The sequence below is a fragment of the Typopeltis vanoorti genome, chromosome 12 (assembly GCF_054136105.1).
Source record: "Typopeltis vanoorti isolate ZY-2024b chromosome 12, IOZ_Tvanoo_1.0, whole genome shotgun sequence".
In the NCBI taxonomy this organism is placed as follows: Eukaryota; Metazoa; Arthropoda; class Arachnida; order Uropygi; family Thelyphonidae; genus Typopeltis; species Typopeltis vanoorti.
The window spans coordinates 46,870,522-46,890,014 of NC_143560.1; the positions used below are offsets into that span (position 1 = coordinate 46,870,522).

At 34.9% G+C, this 19,493-nt stretch overlaps 1 protein-coding gene across 2 annotated transcripts in view; it reads left to right on the plus strand.

Moving 5' to 3' along the window:
• LOC150100754 (dnaJ homolog subfamily C member 25 homolog) overlaps positions 1-19,493 on the plus strand; it is a 167,268-nt gene that overhangs the window by 120,268 nt on the left and 27,507 nt on the right. For both annotated transcript variants that reach the window (XM_090401691.1, XM_090401692.1), the window contains one exon: positions 8,007-8,071. In XM_090401691.1, coding sequence (XP_090257817.1) covers positions 8,007-8,071 — 65 coding nt within the window. The remainder of the gene's footprint in view (positions 1-8,006; positions 8,072-19,493) is intronic.

Genomic DNA, 19,493 nt, shown 5'->3' on the forward strand with positions numbered 1-19,493 from the left:
CCCACATTATTTCAAAGCCGAATAGAGAAACTAAAAGAGTTTCGTACCAAATAAAGAAACTATAAAAGTTTCAGCGGATCCAAGCGTAAGCAAACCTTTCACGACATGGGCAACTCATAGTAAAGGTGGAGTAAGCTCTGATCACAATCCTTAGTATTTCCCATAATGTAAAACACATCTCCTAGCGGACATGTATGATGTTATACATTATTGGTGAGGGGGGGGGTCACTACCAAGACTGGTTTCGACCTTAGTTGAGGTCTCATCAGTGAGTAGACAGACCCAGAATGTAAATACCCAGGTTGTAGTGATGCAGAGGTTATACTTTACCATAAGAATTGCCAAGAGGTGTCACATCACAAAAGGCACCAAGAATCACTGAAATAGAGAGCCCAAAGGCTTCACTTTGGTGATGCAAAATTATTCAAATTAAGTGGATATTGAGTCCCACATCATTTCAAAGCCAATTATTTCAAATTATGAGAAATACTAAGGATAGTGATCAGATCTTACTCCACCTTTACTACGAGTTGCTCTTGTTATGAAAGGTTTGGTTACACTTGGATCCGCCGAAACTTTTATAGTTTAAATTAACGGAATAAAAATCCCTTATTATTTTACAGCCAGTATATGAAACTCTGAGATCGAAAACTATGATCTAAGAGTTTCATGCCGAAGAACTATCAGCGAATCCAAGCATAAGTGAACACCTGGTAGTACAACACCAAGGCAACTCGAAGCAAAGGTGGAGCAAGATCCCTCACTATCCTTGATATTTTCTCATAATGTAAAACACAGCTCCTAGGAGATATAATACTGCCTTACATTATGAGGAGAGGTCACTACCCAGACCAGTTTCAACCTTTTTTGAGGTCTCATCAGTGAGTAGGTAGACCTGGATGATATCAAAGTTTAAGTGAAAAGAACTTGCATACCTTCACTATACGAATGCCAGAAAGGTGTGCCCATATATTATATATTATAACTAAGATAAAATGCCAAACTGCTATTTTTTCTGGCAAAGTTAATTAAATTACGGGGATAAATATCCCTTATTTTACAACCAGTATACGAAACTCTGAGATAGAAAACTACGATCTAAGAGTTTCATGCCGAAGAACTATCGGCGAATCCAAGCGTAAGTGAACATCTGGTAGTACAACACCAAACACCAAGGCAAGTTGAAGCAAAGGTGGAGCAAGCTCCCCTTTGTTCACTTACGCTTGGATTCGCTGATAGTTCTTTGCCATGAAACTCTTTGATTGTAGTTTTCGATCTCAGAGTTTCATATACTGGCTGTAAAATAATAAGGGTTTTTTATCCTCTTAATTTAATTAACTTCACCAGAAAAAGTAGCCGTTTGGTTTTTTATCTTAGTTATAATATATAATATATGGGCACACCTTTCTGGTATTCGTATAGTGAAGGTATGTAAGTTCTTTTCACTTAAACCTTGATATCATCCAGGTCTACCTACTCATTGATGAGACCTCAAAAAAGGTTGAAACCAGTCTGGGTAGTGACCTCTCCTCATAATGTAAGGCAGTATTACATCTCCTAGGAGCTGTGTTTTACATTATGAGAAAATATCAAGGATAGTGAGGGAACTTGCTCCACCTTTGCTTCGAGTTGCCTTGGTGTTGTACTACCAGATGTTCATTTACGCTTGGATTCGCCGATAGTTCTTCAGCATGAAACTCTTAGATCGTAGTTTTCAATCTGAGTTTCGTATACTGGCTGTAAAATAATAAGGGATTTTTACCCCTTAATTTAATTAACTTCGCCAGAAAAAATAGCCGTTTGGCTTTTTATCTTAACTTTTATAGTTTCTCTATTCAGCTTTGAAATAATGTGGGATTCAATATCCACTTAATTTTGCATCGCCAAAGTGACGCCTCTTGGCTCTCTATTTCAGTGGTTTTGTAAAATTTATATTCTTATTTTTCTCTAAGTATTGTATTCTTAATTCTTTAATTTCCTAATTCTTAAATCTTAAATGCACTTGTAAAATCCTTTGTACAATCTTTCTAGTAAAACCTTAATTCTCTTAACTTCAATATTTCTCTTGGCCGATCTTCACACATAAGAACGATGCTAGTGGTTTGGGGGACAAAGGGAATACTAATGGTTAATGCCAATTCTTTTGTCTCCACAAACCACTAGCATCGTTGTTATGTGTAAAGATCAGCCAAGAGAAATATTGAAGTTAAGAGAATTAAGGTTTTACTAGAGAAAGATTGTACAAAGGATTTTACAAGTGCATTAGGAAATTAAAGAATTAAGAATACAATACTTAAAGAAAAATAAGAATATAAAAATTTTACAAAGGTGCAGTGATAGGATTTATTTAGACATAGGAAATAAATTTTACAATGGTGCAGACGACAGGATTTGATTTATAGATCTGAGTATATAAAATTAAATAAATCAAAGTGAGCAAGTTATAAAGTGAATCAGGTAAGCCTAACATTAAGAAATTTTGAAGTTTAGATTTGTGAAAATTGTAACTGGTATATCAATATGGCCCTATCATCAAGTACTAGTATGGAAGATACCGAATTTTTCAGAACGGTGAATCCACAACAGGTATTCCCGCAATTCTCTGGAGAGGAAATTGACGATGTTTTAGCCTTTTTCTCCTATATAGAGAAACTAAGAAAATTAGCAAATTGGTCTGATTTTCAGTTGCTAATTTTATTTAGGAGTAAGTTAGTGGGAAAAGCAAAGAACTTCCTATATTCCTCCCTGATTCTAAAGGAAACTTTAAACTATACTAAGTTTAAAGAAACATTAATCTCTCAATTCTCGAAACTAAGGAGCATTGGACCCAACCTTTGGAAACTACAAGGAAGTGCTCCAAAGGATAGGGAAAGCATAACAGACTATTATAATCGTCTGCTAACCCTAGCCAACAGTCTCAGTATTTCTAGCGAGGATAGATCTCACCTAGACTTGGCAGTTTCCTCCAGTTTAAGCAAGGATTAAAGCCTGAATTAAGAGAAACCGCATATAAGAAAAGGTGACAAACCTAGAGGATTGCTACTATGCTATGAGAGAGAAAGAACAAATGCTTGGCGACATTTGTCCTGCATCCAAATTAGGCCATATTAATGTAATTAAGGAAAATAGTAATTCGGAAAATAAGTCAGAAAAAGAGCATAAAAGGGGAAAAGGAGCATCTAGAAATCAAGGGAGTAATGACAGACAGAAGTCCATTGATTTTAATCTAGGGTCTGATTGTAATGAGAGCCTTACAACAGAGAAGAATCAGATTAGTAGGGAAGAAGTGAATAAGGTACTGTTTTTCTGGTAGAGGGCTCTCCTGGAAAAACAACAAAGAATCAAATTTCGGGCAGGTGCCCTGTAATAGTAAGAGAAGAAATAAAGGCTATACAAAAGAGAGAGAATCAAAAAGGAAAATTAAGGGTAAGATACAAGGATCGCATTGTAACGTGTTATTAGATACTGGTTCCCAGGCCTCTGTCATTTCAGGAAATATTTTCAAGAAATAAAATCTCGTATATGGCGTGGCATTTCTAATCTGAGGAAACCAATCAGGATATCGACGTCCTATGTTTATGCGAACAAGAAAGTTAGAGTAAAAATATACCTACCTGAGTTTAATATGTGTTTGGCAAGAATTGCTAGTCCTCCCTAAGACATCTCGCTCACAGGTTCAGGTAATTTTAGGAACTAACTTTCTAGAGAAGTACAAGTTTTCATGTAATGTCTCTTGAAATGAAATATTTCTCATGGGAAGGAAATGATTTAGTGGAGAGAATCATGAAGTTAAAAATAGGAATAGGAATGAGAAATCATATGAAGAAAGAATGCAGAATAAAGGTAATCTCATGCAGACAGATGAAGGATGTGAAGTTGTAGAAAATAATCAGATTGGATCTCAAAATGCTTCAATCTCAGTAGTAAACTGTCTACCTGAAACGTATCAAATTTCGAGCGTTGAAATAGCAAAAGACCAAGTTAATACAGAAGAAAATTTAGGGCAGAATTGTCCAAGAACCATCAGAGTAAACTTTATTGAAATAATTAATAGATCTAGAAGTTTCTATAACAGACCGAGAAGGATTAGGTGCAGAAAAATTTGTTCAAACAAGGTACGACCTCAGACCAAAGAAGAAGTGAATCCCCCCCCCCCCCCAGAGCATACAAGGGAATGACCCGCGACAACAAAGAAAAAAAAAATTCTTACGAAATTTTTTTTGTTGAGGGAGAAAGCCTTTGTTAAGTTCTGAATGAAACAAAAATTAAATTAATTTACGTTTCCTTCAGACTTAACATGGGATTACATTTTGAATCAATTATTGATATATCAGAATATACTAAACTCTTGTAAATTACAACAATATTACTAAACTGAGAATCTTTCATTTATTTATGTTATAATGTAAAGTATTGTGAATTGCTAAATTGCTTAAACCTTACTGCTTAAGTGTAAGTACTTATAAATTGCTGGGAGAAAGAGATAATCCGATTAAATAAAAGTGGCCAGAATTAAAACACCTGCAACAAAGAGTACAGGTGCACTCTTTTCGTAAGCAAGTAAACTACTTGCTTATGTAACCCCCCCCCCCCACACACACACACTCATACGCTCGGAAGAGTACGCTAAGAATTCCGTGTGTGGCGCTCAGTACTGGGTGACATGAGGTGACGCTGAAAAATAGGAGGAGTAATCGATGACGTATAGTGAACGAGTGGTGCGCAATTTAATTAAAAGTCGTGCAGCGCCAGAAAAGCTCTCTTATGCTTATGCTCGCTTACGCTCTGGATCTCTTGTGGTCTTGCTGATGTGTGTGGAGCCACCTCGTGGCTTCCCCGCAGATTCGAGACAATGACTGAGGAACTTTGCCGTGGATTTCCTGAAAATTTACCAGTCGGCAACCAACCCAGCAGAAGATAATCACCGATGCTTACGGAGATATCGTCATGATGTTGAGCCAGTTCACCAGAGAACAACGTCTACCTATTTTCGACGGCAGAAATCAGTGTAACTTGAACCCTTGAATAATGCCTCAGAAGGAATGTGGAATCGAAAGTAATTGTTTAGACAAGGTATGTAAGGTGGCCAGATAGTTCCCCAGCAATTGGTAATGTACAGTCTATGTTTTTTATATGTAAATGTGTATTAGAAAGATATCTGTAAATTTTAGGAAGGACTCTAGAGATTGTTTCTTTTAATGATAGAGTAAGTTATGAGAAGTTTGAGTATTTTGTGAAAGAAATAGTGCGAGAGCACTTGGAGCCTAGGAATTGTCTCTTTTAATGATTGAATAAGTTATGAGGATTTTGTGAGAGAAATTGTATGAGAGTACATGAAGCTAATTTAGTAATTCAGTTAACAAATGTCTTTAGTATTGATGAATAAGTGTCTTCTTTCAAGTATCAGTTGTAAATCATTAATGAAGTTCTTTGTCATGCATGCTAAGATAGATATAGAGAATCTGAGTAATTAGTGCTCATTCATTAGCAATTGCAGATTACTTAATCAGTGTGTATTCATGATGTGTAATATGTTTCAATTGAATTAAATGTTTTGTTCTTTTTGTTTAACTGATGACTTGCCTGATTTTCTTCTCTATTGCACTTGCTCATAAAATATGGACCACAGCGGGAGATTAGTTTATAGAGAGGCTGCGACTGCAAACATGAATTATAGTAACTTTAGATTGTGTGCTAAACTGTGTTCTGGTTCCTTGGTTCTACACTCATTGATAATCTAGGATTCGGGGTGGTGCAGTAAAAAATAAATTTTCCCTGAATCTGAAAAAGGAATTAGAACCAGTGTGGAGACAAAGGAATTGGCATTAACTATTAGTATTCCCTTTGTCCCCCAAACCACTAGCATCGTTCTTATATGCAAAGATCGGCCAAGAGAGATATTGAAGTTAAGAGATTAAAGTTTTACTAGAGAAAGATTGTATTATAGAGGATTTTACTAAGGGCACAGATACAGTGCAATTAAGAATTAAGACTCGACAAAATGAAAGTATTAAGTAAAGAGAATAAAGTTTTACTATAAAAGAGTTGAGCAATATTTAAGATTTAAAAGTATAAAAGAAAATAAAGATAAGAGGTATAAAAATTTTACAGTTTGATATCATTTAAAAAAAAAAGAAAAACCTATACTTCTATAGCCTTTGCTTAAAGATTTTCAAGTTTCACATCTTCCATCTATATACATGTGCCTGTTAAGTAATGAGATTGATTTTTTTACAGGGCAGACCTTTGAATAAAAATAACAAACATGTTTATAGTTTTGATTGCTAGTGTGTTGTAATTGCAGCAGTTTTCGTGTAGCAACCATTGAAGTAAGAGTGTGTGAGTGGAACATGTCAGAAGTTGTCATTGAGCAAAGAGCTGTCATAAAATTTTACTGTAAATTAGGAAAAGCTGCTACAGAAATGTACCAAGACCTAAAAAAAAAAAAGTTCACAGCAATGACTGTCTAAGCTATGCAAAGGTGTTCTGCTTGTTTTCAACATTTAAAGAGGGGAGCAAGTCCCTGGAGGATGAACCATGCTGTAGACAGCCAGTTTCTGCATGGACAAATGAAAATGTGGTGAAAGCTAGGGAAATTGTTGCCTATCACAAGTGAATAACTGCAGGCTACTCGCTGTATAGCTTGGTGTCAGTAAGGAAATGGCCAGATTAATCTTAGAAAGCGATATACACAAGAAGAAGATTTCTTCGAAGTTTGTGCTGTACACGCTGACACATGAACGGAGAGAGCACTGGGTTGCATGTTGTCAAAATTTCATCCATGCAGTTGATCAAGATTGTGCTGTGTTGCAAAGAATTGTTACCGGTGATGAAAGTTGGTGTTTTCAGTTTAATCCGTAAACGAGCTCCAGAGCATGGAATGGCATGAAATGCCTTCTCCCTGGCAGAAGAAAGTCAGGTTGCAAAAATTACGTGTCAAGACAGTCATTATTTTTTTCAATGCTGCTGGAATTATCCACTGTGAATTTGTTCCTGAGACACCTCCGTGAACATTCAGTATTATTTAGGAGTAATCCGGCGTGTCAGGTAAGAACTGTTCCACAACAATTGGTTTCTGTTGCATGACAATGCGCCCGTGCACTGTGTGCTGCCTGTGAAGCAGTATTTTATCCTGCTCAAGACTAAATGGTAATCACTTTCAATTTCAAATCCTCTGTATGCTCTGGTGTCCTCTGCACTAGAGAGAAAACATCACTATCAACAATAACAGCAGGATATAAACTTACCTCACTTCATTTGGAATACTGCAATCAGCATCTTTCAAGCTTGTAACTTCTCTTGGATGGTAAGCTTCACATAGGGATCTTCCCAAAAATGAAGTGTGCCTTTTGAAAGGGGAGCACTTCAGCAAAATTGTGGACATCCAACATGGTGTGATCCAATCACTGAAGGAGGTCCCCATTCAGGACTTCCACTGTGCCTTCGAACACCTGTATGACAGATGTAAATGATGTGTGGAGTTGGAGGGAGATTAGTTTGAATCTGTGTAATTGACAATTCCAAATATAGTTGTTTCATTTGATATAATGGTCTCATTACTTAATGGGCACACTGTGTATATGCAAATATATTAAATCTGCGGATTTTTTTAAATTCAGAAGAAATAAGATTTGCTTCTGTTCCCTGTACAATTTTTCCAGAGCTAAGGTAGGTTAACTGAAGGCTTCTAAGGGATTTTTCAGTATGAGCAAAAAGTTCTTCAGAGATTTGAACATAGTTATGGCACTAACAGGTTTTTTTTTTTTTATTATTATTATTATTATTATTATTATTATTATAGATATCATTTAACAAAATATTAATGTTATGTTAACTGATATCTGTACTGTGACAGAAGCATTTTCTTGTTAAGAAGTCTGCTTTATTTTTCATTTCCTGATTATGTTAATAAAAGGAATGGATTTATATAACACTTAATTTTTTTTTTTTAATTTAATTTTTTATACAAAAATTAGCATTTAATGCATATTGTACTTAATATTTAGGAAATGATAAAGGAAGAAGAGGAGGCTATTCTGAAAAAGATACTTGAAGAAAAAGTTGATATAAGGTAATTGGTACTATTTTAATTATTATTGGAATATTAATATAATAGTTTTGTGACTGAGCAGATTAGTGATCCATTGTTTAACATTTTAGTAATTATAATTAGAAGAGAAATATTTTTAGAATTATAATTCATCAGTGCAAGATTAACCCAAATTCAGTAACACTAAGCTATAAAGTAAACAACATAGAGAAATACAAATGGACAATCTGTAAAGAATAACTATTGGTAGAGTGAAGAAATAGAAATTGAGGAAGGGAAAGCAAATACATTACATCCTCACTTCATCCCCCCCCCCTCATTTATAACTGGTATAAATTTTGTTACTGTATTTTATTATGATCGTATGTTATGCCAAGCTACAGAAGTCATTCGAACAAGATATGTATCCTTCAACAGAAAGTTGCTGATGCTATACAACCTGGAATAAAATATTTTAATTAGTTTGAATGATTCCTAATAATCAAATCACCATAGTTTATTTTTTATCCAATAGCTATGTTTTTGTACAAGATATTGTATGCAGATTTGCATTAAAAAAAAAATTGCTGTACCCAAATCTCAAATAACCTAAAGAAGTCAGATAAGAAACGGATATCTGCTTTTGAGATGTAGTGTTACAGAAGGCTGTTGAGGATATCATACACTGAAAGGCGTACAAATGAATGGGTGTTAGAAAAGATTAGTAGAACTTTAAGGCTCCTTAAGGATATTGACAAAAGAAAATTAAAATATTTTGGACACATAGAAAGGATGGAAGGAGGACTTCTCAGAACAGTAATAGAAGGTAAAGTTCCTGGAAAAAGAGGCAGGGGTAGACCATCAATGAGATGGATGGATGGATGGATGGATGGCGTGTGTGTGGAGTGACTGATCTTCAGAGAGTTGAGGCTGCCAGAAGGGCAAACAACAGGACTACATGGCGAGGCCTAGTGTGGAACATCATTGAGAGGAATTGGACTACAGCTAGCAGTTGAAACTATTTTTATGCCTTCAGGGGCATTCAACTACTATTAGTCTGAAATTATTGAGGAGAACGGCTGCTGTTCATGACTTAATTTTTGCAAAACAGAATTTTTTTTTTTTTTTTTTTTAAATGGATACTTTGAGGAACTTGCATTTCAAAAGACAAAAAATCAATGCCTGACTTCAAAGCATCAAAGAACTGAATGATATTTTTTGGTACAAATACAGCAGATTATTACAAATTGAAGCACTTGTTGATCTGTCATGCTGAGAATCTGAATATCGCAATTCTTCTAGTAATTTGGACATGGAATTTTAGAGCTTGGATGACTGCATTGACTTGTAAAGAATGGCTTTGCTCATCTCTTTGTTCCTCTGCTTGAAAAATGTGCTGCAATGATTTTCCTTTCAAAGTTTTGCTATTTTGGGATAATGCACCAGGCCATCCTTTGATCCTTAACCTTTTCACTGCTAAGCTTTAATTATCTCGTGCAGTTTAAAAATGGTATCTTTGCTGTGCTTTAGTATTTGCGATTACATTTTTGTGTTCAAATAATCTCTGCTGAAATAATTTTTTAAACTTATTTGAATTTTGTGGACATGTGGGGCCATTTATTATGAATATTCCAATTCATCTGAAGCACTTGTCTCTCTTGATCTGCTGTTTGGAGGAAAATGTTTGTATTTATGCACATAGCAGAAGAAATATCTGATGATGTCATATAGTCATTGTTTTCCCAGGGTAATAAAAATAACTGGAAGTGTTAACGTTGAAATTATCAGGAAAGGGAGACAATTATTCCAATCAGTCAGTAATGAAGCTCTATTGTGCAACAGAATGCAGTAAGAATTTTTTTTTTTTAAATGGATACTTTGAGGAACTTACATTTCAAAAGACAAAAAATCAATGCCTGACTTCAAAGCATCAAAGAACTGAATGATATTTTTTGGTACAAATACAGCAGATTATTACAAATTGAAGCACTTGTTGATCTGTCATGCTGAGAATCTGAATATCGCAATTCTTCTAGTAATTTGGACATGGAATTTTAGAGCTTGGATGACTGCATTGACTTGTAAAGAATGGCTTTGCTCATCTCTTTGTTCCTCTGCTTGAAAAATGTGCTGCAATGATTTTCCTTTCAAAGTTTTGCTATTTTGGGATAATGCACCAGGCCATCCTTTGATCCTTAACCTTTTCACTGCTAAGCTTTAATTATCTCGTGCAGTTTAAAAATGGTATCTTTGCTGTGCTTTAGTATTTGCGATTACATTTTTGTGTTCAAATAATCTCTGCTGAAATAATTTTTTAAACTTATTTGAATTTTGTGGACATGTGGGGCCATTTATTATGAATATTCCAGTTCATCTGAAGCACTTGTCTCTCTTGATCTGCTGTTTGGAGGAAAATGTTTGTATTTATGCACATAGCAGAAGAAATATCTGATGATGTCATATAGTCATTGTTTTCCCAGGGTAATAAAAATAACTGGAAGTGTTAACGTTGAAATTATCAGGAAAGGGAGACAATTATTCCAATCAGTCAGTAATGAAGCTCTATTGTGCAACAGAATGCAGTAAGAATAATGAGCAATTGATGATCAGAGAGCAGTTCATAGGTTAGCATGATGAGTAGTTCTGCTAACTATTTGTGTAAAGCTTTGTAGTTGTATAGAAAGTTTTGTTTTTATCTCCTACACATAATAGTTCTAAATTCTCACACTATACAAAAAAAAAAAAAAAAAAAAAGCAGATTGTTTTAGTGATCAGTGCCGTGTATGGAAGTTTTCAAAATTCATAACATACTCTACATTTATAAGTTCCCAAAATTTTATTTTTATATGTATGTGTGTGTGTGTGTGTGTGTGTGTGTGTGTATATATAAAGAAGTTCTCATCTCATCTTCCTTTTCCCTCTTTTATCTTGCGGTGTCGAGGGTTATTTAATCATCAGACCTCAAACCGTTCACAGGATAAGGTGGTCAAGCCCTATGCCCCAGTGTGTGTCCTATGTCTGTAATGTTGAGTTCTCAAGACCGGTTTGCCTGCTTTGCACGATGAAAAACCCCAAGATAAACTGGGGAAAAAACCCTACAGTCCACACCCAAGACCAGCTAACTTGGTTATGGCTGAGGAAGATCCTTCAGCTCCTCATGACACCGACAGGAATCGAACCTAGGACACTCCTTCCCCAGGCATATGGTTGCGAAGCGCACAGCCAAACCATGCAGACATATATAAGGAGTTGCATAATTTTATTCAGCTGCAAGTGTAATTGGACATAAAATATACATAATCTCAGTTTCAACTAATTCATTTAGCCCCAATAACTTCCAGCAACTTTAAGTTAATTAACGTCATCATGATTATCTTATAGCAGTCTTTGTAGTTTTTTTTTTTCAGAGTCAAACTTAAAAATCTTAATATTTATTGTACAATGAAACCTGTGGAGAATTCATGACTAAACAAACACACGTAATAATCACAGTAATAAGTTTTAATAAGTAAATATTTCATCCTAAGTATCTTAGGACATCATCAGTACAGTTATTCAAACAGTATTCAAACAATACTGTTTGAATTAACTGTACTGACGATGTCCTAAGACAGTGGTGGCGAACCTGTGGCACGCCCGAGAATTTTGCTGGCACGTCAACAATGTACATATGATATCCTTTTATACGCTTATAAATTATTCCACTTTTTTTTTTTTAATTGTTACAATACGTACAAGTTAAATTTTGTTTTACAGGAGAGAGCAGCTACGAAGACATGAATTTGATTGGTGCGGTATTAACAAAAGATCATGCAACAAATGGAACCGACAAATTTTTAGTTGAAATGCTCATTCTCTTCAACCGAATTCCATAACATCTGAAACTGTCATAACAACATTCACTATATATTTCTTAGTTTTAAGACATTCATGACAGGGTATCGTTTATCGTTCTGACAGAACTTCTCATTACCAGCGGGCTCAACTCACACAAAGTTTCAACCCTTGGCTGAATTTTATTGCTGCTTATTTGAGCTGGCAGACGAACTCGCACACGCATTATATGGCATGTTTCAATTCGTGGTAGAATTTTATTTGAAGTTAGCCTTTGTGATCTGTCATGATGACATCGAGAATTTCAAATGCAATCAAACAAACACTTACTTCATGTAATTGAAAAATTGGACAATAATTTTAGTTAGATACTGTGTTTTCGGTCCAACATATGGTTTGCTTGCCTATACAGGGCAGTTTCTGTGAGAGGGAACATGTGATTCATTAGTTAGCACCATTTTTATTCCAGCTGTCTCTAATTGCACTATTTGTTGAGAAATATATTACACAGACTGCAAAAGCCTCTGTACCTTATTCAGGGATACAATAAAACTTTTTTTTTTCTTGCATCTACAGTATATAATGGCTGTTGGGGAGGGCGTGTGGTTTTTTTTTATTTTATCTTATGGAAATACATTCGCTGCCATACTACAAGTTGGGCGCCGCTAGAGCAACTGGTTGTATGGCAGCGAGTGTATTCCCGTAAGTTCATTGGTCAAATTTCCCACGAAAATTCTATAGTTACTGTAGTCGACTTTGAAATAATGTTGGATTTAATATCCACTTAATTTATATAATATTAATACTTATGTTAGTTTAATGTATGAACTTTAAAAAAAATGGGAACGGTATTTACAGGTAAGTTTGTTGGGACTGGGACCTCTAATACAGTAAGAATAAATAAAAATACAGTCTTATAGAAGAAGAATTGAGAACGACTGATCCTTAGGAATCCCTGACTTTTCCCTTTTCTAATCGCACTTGCATTCATTATGCATTTCGCACCGCACATCCACCAGTAGGCAGAAATAAGCAGCGGCAAGTGCATTATTGTTGCGTATGTGCACTGTTTTGTTTTTGCTACTGTCAATGGGAATTATAAAGATAATTTAATTTAGGCATATAATAAAATATTGATTTTTTGAAACTATAAAAAATGCATTTGATTTAAGTTGTGAATTATTTTGTTACAGTTCTACTGAACATGGCTGGTGAAAATAAAAAAACGAAAATTATCACAGTCAAGCAGCAGAGAGTTCCAAAGCTGGTGGACTGAAGAGTATGGCATGATTAATAAAGACAATAAAGCAATATGCGTTTTATGTTCTGGAACAGTTGTGTGCAGAACGTCTTCAGTAAAACGGCATTATGAGACAAACCATAAATCGCTCCTTGAAAAAGCAAGGAAGAACAGAAAGAATTTATTGCTCAGGCAATTAAAAATAGGAATATCCAGTCAACAACCCTAATGAAATTTATCGGCAGTCGTTCAAATATAACTGCTGCTAGTTTTTTTGCCTCAAATGTAATTGCCAAACACGGGAAACCTTTTAGTGATGGGGAATATATAAAAGAAGCATGGTTAAAATGCGCACCAGTTCTCTTTGAAGATTTTGAAAACAAGGAAAAAATTATTCAAAGAATAAAAGATATGCCTTTGGCTAGAAACAAGGTGAAAGATAGAATCATAGAAATGGCTAAAAATATAACTCATCAGCAAAAAATAGATACAAAATCTTCTGGTTTAATTTCTCTTTTGTCTTGATGAGAGTACTGACATAACTGGATCAGCTCGCTGAGCAATTTTTATTCGTTATTGTGTTGGGAATAACATCAAAGAAGAATTGATAAGTTTAACATCATTAGCAACAACAACAACAAAAGGAATAGATATTTGCAATGCATTTGTAAATGCACTTGCTGAAAGAGATATAGATCCCTCCAAAATTGTATCAGTAACTATTGATGGTGCTCGCAGTATGACTGGAGAGGAAAATGGGTTCGTCAGTTTATTTACCAAACGTATTGAACATTCAATTCTGGGTTTTCATTGTCTTGCACATCAGCAGGTTTTATGCGCAAAGGCTAGTTTCAAGCCACTGGAAGATATTGAGCATTGTAACAAAATTGGTCAATTTTATGTCGCCACACTCTTTAAATAAACAAATTTATAGAATTATTAAGTGAGGTAAACTCGGTGTACAATGATTTACTTATGTACAACAACGTCTGATGGTTAAGTCGTGGAAAAGTTCTTCAAAGATTTGTTGAGTGTTTAGATGAAGTCATAATGAGAAAATTATTGAAAAATACAATCAATTAATGAACATTGGATAGTTTTCGAAATTAATATTTTTTACTGAATTGTGTTTACATTTAAATGAATTAAGCGTTAAACTGCAAGGTGTTAACAAGACAGTTATTGTCATGTTTGATTTAATCAAAGCATTCAAAGCCAAATTACCAATTTTTAATCATGACGTTATTTCCAATACCTTCCGATATTTTCCAAATACAAAAAAATTCTTTGCAGATCTAGAATCCCATGAAAACAGATCAAATTAAATTGACAAAAGAATTTTCTACAGTTATTCAGTCGATAATCAACGAATTTTCTTCAAGATTTATACAGTTCAGGCAATTTGCAGAGACATCAAAATTTATTTTGCATCCAGACACAACATTAGCAGATAAAATCAATTTAGAGATTTGGAAGATATAGAAATGCAGTTAATCGATTTTCAATCTAGTTCTGTATGGAAACAAAAGTTTGTCGATTTGAGAGATGACTTGGAATTAATGGAAAATAATTGATTATTGGACGCAATTAAAAAGAATGCAGAAGAGGTAATATTGAGAACTTGGAATGGCATTCCTGAAACCTTTTGTTGTTTAAAAAAACTAGCGATGGCTATGCTATCAATTTTCTCCTCTACATATGCTTGAGTCATTATTTTCTGAAATGAATTTTAAACAAGACCGTTTAAGAAATAGAATGACTGATGAATCTAGTTCCGTGCGTGTATTACTAAAAGTGACAAAATATGAACCTGATATAAAGCATTTGGCATCTAATGTACAACAGCAAAAATCTGATTAATAAATTGATTTATCGATATTGATAAATTAATAAACTGATAATAGGTTATTGGTTTGTATACGACAATGTGTATGTCAAATTATGAGTTCATTTTTATGAAATTCTATGTTAATTTTTAAACTTGTCTCAGTAAAATTCTGCAATTTATTTTGTATTAATTAATGTTAACCAGCACGTCAGCAACTTGATTTGTAAATTTTTGCCATGCGCCGGCACATCAGCAACTAGATTTGTAAACTTTTGGCACGTGAACATAAAAAGGTTCGCCACCACTGTCCTAAGATACTTAGGATGAAATATTTACTTATTAAAACTTATTACTGTAGTTATTACATGTGTTTGTTTTGTGAAAATGTTTAATAATTTACTCTTGTCCAGAGTTTTGGGTGTGCATCATGAATCAGATATTTTTGAAATTTTATAGTGTTGGTGTCATACTTTCTACTCATATATCTATCCTTTAGTCTTTGGGTCAAATCCCCGTTAAACTCTCATTCAGGTATCACATGGTACATCCAGGTGATAAAGGAATTGCCTCAAGATCGAGCGAACACCAGAGTATCAGATTGTCTGAGATCAACCCCTCGTAAAACACTAAGAAATTTATATTTTACTGCGCCACTTAGTGCTTTTAGATTAGACAGTATTATCAATCAAAAGGTGATCTCAAGACAGTACTTAAATGATCCCTTGTAATTTTGCAGACGTGGCCAAAATCTATACTTATTGTAATCTCCCGCCTAGGTTCGTAGTACTCTTTTATAAGTGGTGCATCGGATTCCAGAAATCACAGATAGTCTTAGTTGGGTACAAAAGCAAGGTTTATTAGATATCATAAATGTGTACATACAATACAATAAGCTTAATTCCCACTTTGAGGGAGTTCCTGATAGTCAAGATAGAATTAGAACATTACAATAATATAAGTATACTCAAACTGATTAAACTGTAAATCTCTGAAGTAAGATTTCTTATTTTTTTACCCTTAAATACCTTAATCATGCATGATTATCACAATAACTCTCTACATTTTGTTAGTAGTTCAATCAAACCACACACGATAGCATTTATATCTTTTACAATCCCTTCATTGATAGCAACTCCTTACTTTAAACATATTCTTAACCTCCTAGAACATATTATGTAACTCTATCACAATAGTAGACCACAAGATTTTATGGTAACCCTCTCTAGATCACTGCAGTTCAGCCCTAATTAATATCATTAATGTTCCTTCCTCTGTTTTTACAACGTGGCACAAATCTTTCATTCACAATCAGCAAAATGCAAATAAAGTCTACTTATCTGTCCTTGGTTCTGCATCGCGTCAAAGGTCTTCCGGAATCTGCCTCTCCCTAGACGAAATGTCCATGTGCTCCAATCTGGCTTTCTACGGACAGACGGGCTTATTCCTTCTGCGGAGATACTACGTCTAGTTCCGCCGCTGCCTCTATCGAAACCCTCCGGAATGGAGGCACTGCCATCCTTCACCTGCTCACAACACACCGCGAGATGAACACCAGGAGATCCAGGGACAAAAACCTTTTTTCAGGGGTGCTAGACCCTTATATTTTCACCTTTCTTTCTCAGCGATTCTCGCATTCAGCAATGTCCACCCAACACACTCACGTGGGCTCGCGTCACGGCGTCCAGCCTTTCTGCGCTATATCCCACGTGCGCTGACAGCACGCGATTGCTTTGGGGCGAACAGCTCCTTCGCGTTGCTGCTCCGTGACCTTTGGACTTTGCCCCCCCCCATCTTGAACTTGTGCTAACATTCTATATCTCTTAGTACACGATGCTCTATTAAACTTTGCTACAGGTCTACACTTCCATTATTATTTAACTAATTTGTGAGTGGTACAAAATGCATACTTATTTGTTTTGAAATATTTGATATATTTACAATGCATTATTTTAATACTCGGAGGCATGGTATAATGTTTCTTATTGTGTGTTCGCTCTGTTATACAATGACAAGATGAAATATTTTATGTTCCAACTTATCAGGGTATAACAATAGCTTTATATATATACACCCTCTGTCCAATAAGAAACCAAACTTTTGATAGAAAATAAAACACAGGCCAATTATAATTATTCAAATAATTTATTTCAATCAATATACTCTTCCTCAGCTTCAATACAGCGTTTGGCACAGTCAATTAATTTCTTAAATGAGTTTTTTATATCGGTTTTTGGGATACTGTTGAGGGTCGTGGTTACTGCCGCTTGAACGTTTTCAATGGTGGTGTATTGCTTTGTTTTTATTGGCAAATGAAGTCGGAGGAAGAGAAAAAAGTTACAGGGTGCTAAATCAGGTGAATATGGCGAGTGATCCAACACACAAACTTGGTTTTTGCTCAAAAACTGTCTCTTGTTCGTCGTTCGAACACTGTCTCACAGTGTTCGAACGATGAGATGGTGCATTATCGTGCAAAAGTGACCAGCTGCCTGCATCACGATATTCATGCCGTACGAGATGAATTCTCGCTATCAATCACTTCAGAACTTAGAGATAAAACTCGCCATTGACCGTTGGCCATGCAAAACGAATTGTTTGTGGATAATGCCCTTGGAATCGTAGAAATAAATCAGCATTGTCTTTACTATTGACTTCTCCAAGCGACTTTTTTTTTCGGATGCCGTCTTCTGGTGGCCTCCACATAGCACTCTGGCTTCTCTGGCTTTGTTTCAGGCTCATACTGAAAACACCATGTTTCGTCACCAGTAACGATTGTTTCATGGAAGTTTGAGTCCTTACGAGCGATTTTAATGAGGTTCTTGCAGTGTTCAATTCAATACATTTTTTGGTCATCGGTCAACTTGTGGCGAACAATTTGCAAATTCAGTTTATGAAGGCCCAAACTCTCAGTCAAAATGTTGTGCGCAGTTGATTTTGGAATCCTCAATTTCATGAATGGTTTTGGGTTTTCTTTGATGAAATCACGCACTTTTTGGATGTTAGCTTCGCTCAGTCCAGTTTTTGAACGGCCCGGCTTTTCGTCATCCTCAAGCATCTCACGGCCACTTTGAAATCGTTTAAACCATTCATAAACTTGAGTACTGGTTAAGTGTTCATCACTGTATGCTTTTTGAAGCATTTGATGCGTTTCGGTAAAACGTTTACCAATTTTAACACAAAAGTCAATCGCAGCTCTATTTGAAACTCATTTTCCGACTATTCGTCAAAACACATTGTCATTTTTGGCACTGTGACTCAGCTTTTAATGAAACAAATGTCATAAACAGTTGACACAACACTAATGAAAGTTGCTGCTTTCGACAACAAAAAGATAGAGGTGGCTGCACTAGTTTCTTCTATTTTTTGAAAAGTTCGGTTTCTTTTTGGACAGAGAGTGTATATATATCTCCAGATCTTGCTATAATTTATTTAATGACTGTTCAAAAACATGAGTTAATAGAAATTGTGGGGATGGAAAAACTATGCTAAAAGAAAATATCCACAAATACAGTATTAGAATATTGCCATTTGTTTATTCATGTATAAATTTTTTTAAGACTGAACTTTTATGAGAACAAATTGAGAGATGCCTATTTGCAGTTTCTGGCAAGAGAAAGTAGTTTGAGCTGGAGTTGAGTGAGGCACAGAAATATAGCATCAATATTCTTTCTTACATGAAACCTAAGTCTACATATATGAATTTTCAGACTTTACCTGCAGTCCTTCCTGTTTTAGTTTACTTGATTTTTTTTTTTTTTTTTTTTTTTTTTTTTTTTTTTTTTTTTTTTTTTTGAATGTCTGCTAAAAGCAAGTCAAGTAGTAATTAAGAATATTGAATCTAGCATAAGAATTTCTTTGATATACCTTCAAGTGTAAATTTATCTGAGTTACCCTAATCTTCCTAGCAAAAATTATAAAACAACATCACATTTCAAAATGAGAATTAATCTCAGAGGAAACTATGCTGGGGTCCAAAAGCTAAGAACGAACTACATTTTTATCTATTATATGAAAAAATATTCATGACTATAGCCAAATGTGGACATAAATTAACACCTTCAAAAAGAGAGCCATGACAATTTGCTCATATGAACAAGCTCTTAAACAAGAATTGAAAATTATTAGCAATACGTTAATAAATAATGGATATAGCACAAAATACCATGAATAAAGTTCTTCATAAAACTTCATCAAAAAAATCATATATATTACAGTAAAACCATAGCTATCTCATGCATTAAAGCATTATCACATAAATAGAATTCTACACCATTACGATCTTAATGCTACTTTTAAACCACCTATAAAATTAAAAAAACATTAAAATCCTCTAAGGATCCTCTCTACCCATTGGCCATATGGATGTGGTACTCCTCTGGAATACCATATCCATTGCACCTGTAACTTATCTTATATTGGTGAAACAGAATGACACACAATTCCTATCCGTAAAAAAAAAAGAGAGAGAGAAGCGGTAATTTAACAATTTTGGTAAAGCAGGCCTCTCAGATCATGCTCTTAACACCCTGCACCAAATTGATTGGAAAAGTATTTGTTCCTTACAT